At 33.2% G+C, this 12085-nt stretch overlaps 1 protein-coding gene across 1 annotated transcript in view; it reads left to right on the top strand.

The window, feature by feature from the left end:
- Window positions 1-9867, top strand: part of LOC140057298 (serine/threonine-protein kinase H1-like) — a 34535-nt gene extending 24668 nt beyond the window's left edge. Inside the window, exon 2 of the mRNA XM_072102893.1 lies at window positions 9465-9867. Within this exon, the coding sequence (XP_071958994.1) occupies window positions 9465-9833 (369 nt within the window). The 3' untranslated portion in view covers window positions 9834-9867. The remainder of the gene's footprint in view (window positions 1-9464) is intronic.
- The last annotated feature ends 2218 nt before the right edge of the window (window positions 9868-12085 follow it).

Below are 12085 nucleotides of genomic sequence, written 5' to 3'. Positions count from 1 at the left end.
CGTGTTTTACACAAAGTTACGCGCGCACGCGCATTTAAAATTTCAAAATGCGCAAAATTAATTTATAATCAACTTTCTACGCGTTTCATGTCGTTTTAAGCATGTCAAAAATTCCCACGCGTGCGCACATTTTTACGTGTGCGGTGCGCACGTAGCATTGAAAACGTATTTTTTTCGCGTGATTTATGTTTTTCCAGCCTTTTCTAGTAATTTTACCAAATTTTAAACAATTTCGACTTAAAGATACGTCATACGAGCACGTCGAATTGGAAAATTTACGCGCGTTTTTTATGAAAAGGTTAAAAAATTTGTTTAAAATATGCCTTTTTTTAAACAGTGGTAATTTCTAAACTAGACGGTCAACTTTTTGTGGATGACATATTCTGGAAGTAGATGAGTTGTAGATGTCGGATCAGGTATTAATATGGCTAACCGGACATTGTGACGTCATCGTATGGCCACGCGAATATAAAATTTAGGATTTTTGTATCTTTCGTCATAGCTCATCACATTGAATAGAGCGCATCTCCACTTATCCGTTTTCCATTTTCACCCCGATTTTGATATTGTCTAGGTCAATCAACTATCTTTCGCATGAGTTAAAAATATTTTAATTTTTTTGACGTCATCATGCCTAAAAATTTATATCACGTGTGGCATCAATTTCATCTTTACAGTAAATTTTAATCTGTTATAGCTCGTAAGAATAAAATGTGATAATCACGATTAAAACTTTTTCTGGAAGCTATTGGATTGTAGATACGAAATTATGTAAAAATGTTGCCAATCGGATGTTGTGACGTCATCATATGGCCAGTTATATAAAAAAGGTCGTATTTTCATCTTTTGCGTCATAATTCATTACATTTAAACGAGCGCGCATCAATATTTCACGTATTCAAATTTCTTCTACATGCTAATACGTTGTTGCTGAGATAATTTCCTTTCGGAATTGCTAACTTCGCGTTTCATTTTAAAACCGTCAACACGTTAAAAATTGCAATAAATAGCGGGTCCCGTAATTTCACCTATTCTATGTATGTCACTGTATGTGATATGGATACAGATTATACTGTGTATACTATATATGAATTTAAATAATAAAATTCAGCAACATATCATATTCTTCAGTTCAGGTCATAATGCCAACGTGAACACTTCCTTTTGTCCTCAACCTATCCCCTTAATGTTAATGTTGCACCACTTGCGCGGCGGATAACCAAACTCGTCAAAGTGACGAGTTACATGTCTAGTTAGTTATCCGCTTAGTAGCGGATAACTCCTTGTAATCGTCCTGTTTCAATTTTATATTATTCTTCTGTCTTTCTCCCTCACTTTTTGTGCAGAGCGTATCTCTAAAATGGGTAAACATAACATTTCATAACTTTGTCAACATATGGGCATTTACGTGAAGTTGTGCACCTCCTATTTTTTAATGACGTCAGAGTTGCGCAACGTGACTTACGCGCGATTTCATGATTTTTTATGATTGCTCATAGACTAAAAACCAAGCATAATTTAGTTTTGACACTTTGTGAAAATTTAAGTCATATCAAGTGCAAACTTTTTATTGATTAAAAATGGCATGTTTTACAAGAAGTTACGCGCGCACGCGCATTTAAAGTTTCAAAATGCGTAAAATTAATTTTTAATCAACTTTTTACACGACTCATGACATTTCGCGCATGTCAAAAATTCCCACGTGCACGCATTTTTTTACGCGCGCGGTGGCCACGTACCGTGAAAAACATCTTTTTTTCTCATGAATTATGTTTTTCCAGCCTTCTAGAGTAATTTTACCATTTTAAAACCATTTGTGACTTTAAATTACGTCATACGAGCACGTCGAATTGGAAAATTTACGCGCGTTTTTGATCAAAAAGCTAAAAAAATCGTCAAAATTATGCCTTTTTTTAAACAGTTGTAGTTTCTAAACTAAACGGTGAAAGTTATTTTTATTACATATTCTGGAAGTTGATGAGTTGTAGATATCAAATCATACATTAATATGGCTAACAGGACATTTTGACGTCATCGTATGGCCACACAAATATAAAATATAGGATTTTTGTCTCTTTCGTTATTGCTCATCACATTCAATGGAGCGCATCACGCTTATCCGTATTCCATTTTCTCCGAGATTTTAATATTGTCTAGGTCAATCAACTACCTTTCGCATGAGCTAAAAATATTTTAATATTTGTAACGTCATCATGCCTAAAAATGTTAATTACTTGGGTCATTAATTTCATCTTTACAGTAAATTTTAATCTGTTATCGCTCGTAAGAACAAAATGGGATAATCACGATTAAAATGTTTTCTGGAAGCTATTGGATTGTAGATACGAAATCATGTAAACATTTTGCCAATCGGATGTTGTGACGTCATCATATGGCCAGTTAAATAAAAAAAGTCGTATTTTCATCTTTTGCGTCATAGTTCATTACATTTAAAAGAACGTGCATCAATATTTCACGTGTTCAAATTTCTTCCACACGTTAATATGTTGTTGCTGAGATAATTTCCTTCCGAAATTGCTACATTCGCGTTTCATTTTGAAACCGTCAATATGTTAAAAATTTGAATAAATAGCGGGTCCCGTAATTTCACCTATTCTACACTGTATGTGATATGTATACAGATTATACTGTGTATACTATATGACACAAAATAACAGAATTCAGCACTAAAAACATATCATATTCTTCAGTTCAGGTCACAATGCCATAATCTTTTTCCGTGTGCAATATTCCAACGTATGACGTGCACGTGGCGTTTGTCGTGCGGATAACTAACTCGTCAAAGTGACGAGTTTCATGTCTAGTTCTTCTTTCTTTCTGTATGATTTTTGTGTAACGCTTTTCTCTGAAACTCGCAAACATAACATTTCGTTAACTATGTTAACATTTTGACATTTACGTAACGTCGTCATGCGAAGCTTTTCATGACGTTTACAATTGCGCAACGTGACGTACGCGCGATTTAACGATTTTCTCGTATTTAACATATGTCGAAAACCAAATAACATTTTAAAGTGAAACTTTGCAAAAGTTTAATTTATATCATGCGCTAACTTTCTGTTGAAAAAAAATTGCGTGTTTTACACAAAGTTACGCGCGCACGCGCATTTAAAATTTCAAATTGCGCAAAATTAATTTATAATCAACTTTCTACGCGTTTCATGTCGTTTTAAGCATGTCAAAAATTCCCACGCGTGCGCACATTTTTACGTGTGCGGTGCGCACGTAGCATTGAAAACGTATTTTTTTCGCGTAATTTATGTTTTTCCAGCCTTTTCTAGTAATTTTACCAAATTTTAAACAATTTCGACTTAAAGATACGTCATACGAGCACGTCGAATTGGACAATTTGCGCGCGTTTTTTATGAAAAGGTTAAACAATTCGTTTAAAATATGCCTTTTTTTAAACAGTCGTAATTTCTAAACTAGACGGTCAACTTTTTGTGGATGACATATTCTGGAAGTAGATGAGTTGTAGATGTCGGATCAGGTATTAATATGGCTAACCGGACATTGTGACGTCATCGTATGGCCACGCGAATATAAAATTTAGGATTTTTGTATCTTTCGTCATAGCTCATCACATTGAATAGAGCGCATCTCCACTTATCCGTTTTCCATTTTCACCCCGATTTTGATATTGTCTAGGTCAATCAACTATCTTTCGCATGAGTTAAAAATATTTTTATTTTTTTGACGTCGTCATGCCTAAAAATTTAAATCACGTGTGGCATCAATTTCATCTTTACAGTAAATTTTAATCTGTTATAGCTCGTAAGAATAAAATGTGATAATCACGATTAAAACTTTTTCTGGAAGCTATTGGATTGTAGATACGAAATTATGTAAAAATGTTGCCAATCGGATGTTGTGACGTCATCATATGGCCAGTTAAATAAAAAAGGTCGTATTTTCATCTTTTGCGTCATAATTCATTACATTTAAAAGAGCGCGCATCAATATTTCACGTATTCAAATTTCTTCTACACGTTAATACGTTGTTGCTGAGATAATTTCCTTTCGGAATTGCTACCTTCGCGTTTCATTTTAAAACCGTCAACATGTTAAAAATTGCAATAAATAGCGGGTCCCGTAATTTCACCTATTCTACACTGTATGTGATATGGATACAGATACTGTGTATACTATATATGAATTTAAATAATAAAATTCAGCAATAACAACATATCATATTCTTCAGTTCAGGTCATAATGCCAACGTGAACACTTCCTTTTGTCCTCAACCTATCCTCTTAATGTTTATGTTGCACCACTTGCGCGGCGGATAACCAAACTCGTCAAAGTGACGAGTTACATGTCTAGTTAATATTAAAATTATTTATTCATATGTATATACTGCACCAAGAATACAAATCTGATGTTAAGTTAACGATTTACTGTAGCTCCATGTATATATAAATAATACTGTCATATTATTGAAACAGTACTCATATTCGGAACATGATCTAATAATCATGTCGAATCCCAATTATTCACCAAAAAGCAAAAATTCAAAAATGCAGTTTGTGTGCATTCTCAATTTTATATCACCTCAGGTCACTAAGGACATCTATTTACCTACTGTAATACATATTTTATTGAAATTTATGATAAAGTCATACAGTGGTACTGTACATGGTACTGATATTAATTTTCATTTTTAGATGCAAGCATGTCATGTTGTCAAATTTGACTTCATATTAGATATATTCACTCAATACAGATATATAGATTCGGTAAATTATATTTGCAATTAAATTCAGTTGTAATTTGTCAAGTAAATACTGTGGTATGAAGTAAATATGTTTAGTTATGCTATGTTTGATGTTCTTATTGTTCGAAAAGACTATAAATAAAGGAATATTGGAATTGGAACTCTTTTGCGATGTACTACAATAATAAAATACTGCAACTTTTCCTGTACGAGGAAAACTTCAACTTCATAGCTAGAACTTTATAGATAGAACATAGGCTATATTGTTGGGTTTGTAACCTCAATAAACAATTTTCGATGTGCTACGTTCTAAAGTTCATAACCTCAATAAGTTCCACCATTATGTTCATTGTGAAGCAACAAGATGTGAAAATGAGGTAAAGAACCAGGAGGTAAATTACTCAAAAGATTTGAAACAAAAGCCTAACATTCCAAAAGAACTTTTATTAAATTAAACCTTAGTAATATTTTGTAAGAATTTTAATGAGGTGGCTAGCATAATTTAATTTTGCTCGTGCCGCTGTTCTTCACACTGATAATACCATGCTTCTGGGAGTGTAATGTACATTTTGTTTTTAAACATTTCCCATCCAGACAAGAAAGAGGTCAGTAGAGCTTGACCTCTTTCTGTGCCCAGCCCGGCCTAGCAGGAGCTGTTTGGACAGAGACTGGGCTGTAATCTCTTCCAGAATGCTGTTGTACCATGATTATGGCATCTGTGCCTTTACACCGCCTCGCATTTGTAATCAGTTGCGAGAAAATTGGACGTGGTATGCCCACCAGTGGAGATAAATTCTTATTGAATTGATGGAGAATGTCTGTCGAGGCATCAGCAGGCAAATTCAACTTCATACTGTGGGTTTGCTTCACGCTGTGTTTGCCTTTGTTCTCTAATAAATGCCTTTTTTTCATATTATGTGGCGCACTAGGAACATGTGCAGGGTCTTGTACGCATGCTATTTCAGTTCATCTACTTAATTTTGGTGTTGACCAAGTATTTGGAGCATTTGTGCTACTTTAGATAACCTTACTATAATTCAGCTTCCTGCAGTACATAATCCTACATTACAACCTTTTCTCTTTATGAATAATTGCTTTTTCTTATCTATCAGAGCTCCATACAGCTCATTGTACTAAGCCTCGGCATTATGTGGTAGGGTGCCACGCCGCCTTTTTCTCCCTAGCATTTTCAACCAGATACTCATTTTACAGCTGAGTGAACTGGGAGTTGTCGGGAATTGAACCCGGGTCTCTCTGTATGACAGTCGAGTATCCTAACCACTCGGCTGCCAAACTCCTGTTTATTCATAATTTGACTTAATTCATTTTTATTGGGAATTCGCTATTGTATTCAGGTTCCTGTAATTTTAAATTGGGGGTCACTTATTAATGGATGAATAGATGCTGGATTGACTTTCTATCCTCACAAAAGGAACATGCTTCTGTAACAGTAATTGCAGTAGGCCCATTTCATGTACAATGATTAAATTCCACAAACAAAATAACATTTTGAGTCAGAAATCTGAAATCACCTCAGCCTGCGGACAAACTAATGCATTATTTTTGTGATGTTATTTTTCTAATAAGATTGCTGGGGATGTTACATTTAACCCTAAGCCTCAGCATGGTATTACAGTTGTTGAATGGTGAGAACCTTTACTAAAAGATAGTGAGAAAGCCAACATCTATCAAAACATTAAAGGCAAAATATTTAGGTCAATAGCTATCTATTTCATCATGTCCTAGTATATATACACTCAGTTTAATAGTCAACCATTAGTATTGGTTATAGTAAATACCTTTTTTGAGTATGCTCAGAATTCATAATTATGTCGTTTTGCTTTTTAAAAAACACATATAAAAATTATATGGCACGCATTACATTTTTTTTTCTACTTGCTGAAGGAAAATCACTTTTTATCAAATTTATCTAGCTGAGAAAAATGCGTCTATAACAAATTGTTTGTGCATCCCATTTCTGATATCAAAGAATGTACCTGTATATTTTTTGCCAACAATTATTTTTTTCAATATTGGCATCTATATTAAAAATCTTATAATTTACAACTTGAGACATTAATTTTAGGCGTAAAATGTATTTTGATTCAAGTTGTATATTGGCTGAAACATACGCAATGAGTGGTTTGTGAAGTCTATTGTTAGTGTTTGGTAACAGCCTGTTTGGTGTAATATACCTATCTTGCCATTAGAGTGGCTGGAGCCTACAGCTGTATGATGGTAACAGGTTGCACACTGGCTACGAAATTTCTTTCAACATTAAGGTTAAGATCTGTTTATACTTGGACGGTGAATGATGATAAATATTATATAAATATATATTTTTCCTCCTAAAAAAACCAAAAAAAATTAGATAAGTTTTCAACCTAGACCTATTATAGATTAATGATGTTGTAATCAATAAGGACAATAAATAGTATCGTATGAATTGTTGCTTATTGAGAATGACGTCATTTGATTAAATTTTTTGAAGACCCATTCCCTACAATTGTTGATGTTTTGTACAAATAATGCATATATATTACTTTAAAAACATTAAACCAGGTCATTCCTTGTCTTAGATGTACGTTTTATGGTAATTTATTATAAAAAGAGAGAAACAATGCACTACCTAAGTAGCTCGCGGTGAATGTCCTCTCATGTATGGTCTTTAGGCCTAGCCTAGCAAGGCTTATAGTTTTGTAGGCTTAGCTACCTAGTAACGTACGCACATCGTACGCTAGCTATAGGCCTAGCTTGACGTCTAGTTGCTGCATTAATTATCTTTCTGTTTTTGCCAGAATCCTTAATACAGATTGGGGGAAACCTGGTATTTTCGCTGAAAAATTACGATTCTTCAATTTATGTTGGCCTTCACAATCGATCGAAATTAGGTAAATCACAGATGAAAAACTAAAATATCAATTTGCGCTCAATGCATGTTGGTATTTATAGCGCTAAAATTATTAAAATCGACTTATTTTTCACATTTTTAACCATTCAAAGACGAAAACTTTTATCGCAATAGGACCATATTATAGTATTTATTTTTACATTTAATGTAGTTGGTTACCTTAAATTAGATCTAAAAAACGTAGGGAATAGGACTTATTAAAACTGAAAATTAAAGTCGTCCCTGCTCAGCAAATGTGCAACTATACTTGAATAAAAAAAAAAATTTTTTTTTACGCTTTATGTGGATCAATCAATATATTGTAATTATTTTTTTTTTATCTAATAATATTAAATATTAGAACTGAAATGATAATCTTATAGTGTAGTCCATCAACTCTCTTCACTGTTGCTTGCTTTTTCATCAATCAGCATAGCACTGGTATCCATATGTAATATTGAAAGGCGCTAGTCAAAGTTAAACAGTAAATATGCCTCTGTGTACAATTTGTTTTGAGAAGTATTTTGAAGATATTGACGTTTTCTGATGTCTTATGTCTAGTGAAATAACTATTGACTTAAACGTTAATAATTAATACACGATAGATAAAAAAAGTCATTTTATGTATTTTTATTTTCTTCAAAATTGATAACCAAATTAAATACTGTTTAATATGAATAAAACAATATTCAGAAGTTTTAGAAATTGCTAATATCCCTTTTTTGAATGATATACTGTATTGTGTTTATATCAATTCTGATATTAAATAACTTGTTGTTGAAGTTAAACAATTGATTATTTTATTAATTTTTATATTTCAATAAGCAGCCTAATCATGCTTAAACACTCAAATATATATGTGGTAATAATATTATGTTTGTTTGTCATTGTTGACAGATATATGTTTAACACTTTGACTGCCATGGGTTTCTACCGGTCACTGCTGACATTTTTAGCCAATTTCAATATTTTTACCAAGCTGGTTGAAAGTATGTATGGGATCAGATTGATATGTAATAAAGACTAAAAGAACAATAAACATTTCAGCTTAACAGTGTTACCAAGATACTTATTAAAATCACAATATATGTGAATCATAACAATAAAATGAACTCACTTTTTGAGTTTTACTTCAAAGATTTGCACGACAGAGTCAAGATATTCACAAATTTGTGTAGGACATCATAATTATCAAAATATCAAACAGAGTAAACATTACATTAATAAACAAATCATTATCTAAACATTGACTACATTTTATAAATCATTAATTTCATGTCATGGTTTCCGCCAAAATCCACATGATAAGACACCAGGCCTAATGTTGGTTGAAATCGTTGCGGGACTCGGCCAATGGTAAATGAATATAATATATCAATGCCAAACAGGTTCATTGAGTGATACTCAGGTGCGTGTAAAAATAAATCCTACACACGCCCCTGATACTGGTCACTTAGTGAACAAGGCCATATACACGGCTGCAGTTGCGTGCGCAAATTTGAGTTAGTGTTTACTGACCGACCGACTTAGTGAGCTATAAAGTCACGTGTGTACGCAACTAAAAATACTGGTAATACAATTAGCGTAAATACCAGAATATCTCTGTGTTTGGTAGTCAGGCATTGTGTTTGCAAACGTGGAGATCTTCGTGTTTGGCAGCCAAGAATTGTGTTTCCAAACGTGGAAATCTTCGTGTTTGGCAGTCAAAGTGTTAATGTGTTTTTTGCAGGTTTTCAAATGTTGTTACATTGTTAACTAATGTTTACTGTGATGGAGCCTCAGTATGTCCTTGATCCGATACTAGATTATTAATAAATAATATCAATTGATTTCTTGCAGCCATGGAAAGATGTGTCTGCTGCCGCTAAGGATTTCATCGATAAATTACTACGTACAAATCCAGCTGAACGACTGACATGCGCTCAAGCATTAAAACATCCATGGATTGTAACAAATGCTGGACAATCTAGTCTGAAGAACTTGCATCGATCAATCAGTCAGAACTGGCTAAAACGCACATCAACACGCAGCAGAAGCACTAAATCTACACACTCAACTCAGTCAAATAAATCCACACGTTCACGGATATCCGGCCGTTCCGGCAAACGGCGAATACCGCAACAGGAGTTAGACGGGTTAGGGAGTAAAACAAGCGTTCGCGAATCGCAAGAAATAGCGTCTGGTAAAGAGAATAAATACAAGTTATAGCATCGGGGAAAACCCAAAATTTTGTATGACGTTGATACTGATCATGGAAAAACAAAATGTGAAAATGATGAATGTGATATAGAAAATTAATTGATTTATAACCTGATGTAATATCTGTCGCAGAAATGAATTTAAACATGTGACTTATTCATTTAGAAAAGAATTGCATGGTGCTCCAATCACATAAATAAGTTCAGATTATTGATATAAGGTTACTTTTAGAGAGATGGTATTATTTCTAAACTTTATTTATGTATGCTTGTTGTTCTGATAAAATAAGTTCCATTTACTATTGTATTGTCATTCTTTTTACATAAATTGCAGTATATGAAAAGTTTTATGTCTGGCTATATGTTCAAATCCATGGAGAAATGTGTTTGTATCACGGTCATAGCGTCGTAACAGCAAGTAGCGCATTCTGAAGTTCCACACATTGGGGCGAACATATAGTATGCAGGAATAGCTTTGATTGATATGTTGGATGTCAAAATCGTTGATGCACGACATTCAGATCATAAACGTCATACACTAATTTTGTACCGTAACAAAGATCAGTGTCGTAAGAGGTGGTTCAGTCCTATGGAGTTGTACATCACGTATGATACGAAAGCATTAAACTTCTTTGGTGTGAACAGGCCCTATGTTCAAGTGCTGTTTGGCATATTACTTTGAAGGCAATTTTCTTCAAAAGAATGTTTGTTTTATTAGTACTGAACTGTCTTTACTCTATAATACTGTGATAATAATACTATAGTGATCAATTATATGAATATATTTGTGTACATTTTGTCATGACACCAAAACAAATATCAAAACAACAAGCAACTTGTCAACTCTTGGCAGCATTATTTATTAGATGTTTATTTTATTTGTTAATTAGAGCAAGGACAATTGTAAAGCTAACTTTTTGTTACCCACTATGCTCTGGATTGTGCTAAAAACAGAAAAAATGGAGAGAGAGTTACAGTAGATGAAACACCTGCCAACCAAAAAGTTACAAATCTCTTAACAATGTTTTCATGATTTCTTGTATAGTAGGTTTTCTTTAGCTAGCAAATACAGTAGTAAATATATATTCTGATAATTAATCAACAGTTTTTACTATGGTAGATTTGTAAAAATGTGTGCCACGGTAACTTATTATTACTGTACATTAGTTAATTCCTGATAGTTGAACATTCCTTTTTATGTAGTAAGATGTATAGTATTGTAGCAATAAGAATTATTTTTCCACTTATTAAATTTATCTAAGTGGAGTTCAAACAACTCATATTTCAATTAGAATTGTATATTAATTTTAAAGGCATCATATATTTTGTCATTAAAATTGTTTTTATTGACTGTAATCTACTAAATAATTTACATATTTACACAAACATATAATACCTCTTTCACATCGGCTAGCAAATCTCTGGAGTTTACAGATCGGAGCGTATACCATGGTCGTTATGGTGATCTCCAAGCGCGCACCATACTAGCCATGGTGAAACCCTATGCCTTGGTGTCTGTAAATTCTGCTATGTGATGTGAAACGGGTGGAGACAACCCCCATTCATGGGGCCACCCATATTACAGGGAAACTTTGTTGGGTCCCAATAGTGTCTTTTTAATAGAGTTCTACTGTATGATCTTATTTAGATGTAAAATAAGAAGAGGAGACAAAAATTGACACCTTGTTCTCAATCTGACCATTAACATTCCACCTTGAGAGAGTGTTACTACCTGTAATTGCTTTACAATTACTATCATAGGGATGATACAAAATATGCAAGCAATCAAAATGTCATCCAATAGAATTTACTTTGATATTGCTACAAATAAATATTGTTTACAGTAAAAACAAAACTAATGTACACAATTGTCAGTGCTGTATCTCCACACGCTAAGATTTGCCCTCTATTGGAATATTTAGTAAATACAGAATCTCATTTGTATCACATGTGTTGCTTGTATTGTGTAAGGTTAGGTTAAGTGTTACGTTATGGTCTATGGTACTAGGCAACACATGTGATGCTGTATTCCTGAATATTCCTATGATACTGACAAAATATAGATACAGTACCAAGAACTTAAAATAACAATACGGATGACATCAAAGATAGTGGTTTTATAATTGATTTTGGAAACAATGTGCGTCATATACATGTTTTTTAAACGTGATGAAACTGAATAACATGAATTAAGCCTATTATTTCCCCATTACATTTAAAGGTACTTTTAAAAATATTTCAAGTATTAATTATTATTTTTTA

This window comes from Antedon mediterranea, chromosome 8 (assembly GCF_964355755.1).
Source record: "Antedon mediterranea chromosome 8, ecAntMedi1.1, whole genome shotgun sequence".
Taxonomy (NCBI): domain Eukaryota; kingdom Metazoa; phylum Echinodermata; class Crinoidea; order Comatulida; family Antedonidae; genus Antedon; species Antedon mediterranea.
The sequence above is the reverse complement of the archived record's forward strand: the minus strand, read 5'-3'. Positions and strand labels throughout refer to the sequence as shown.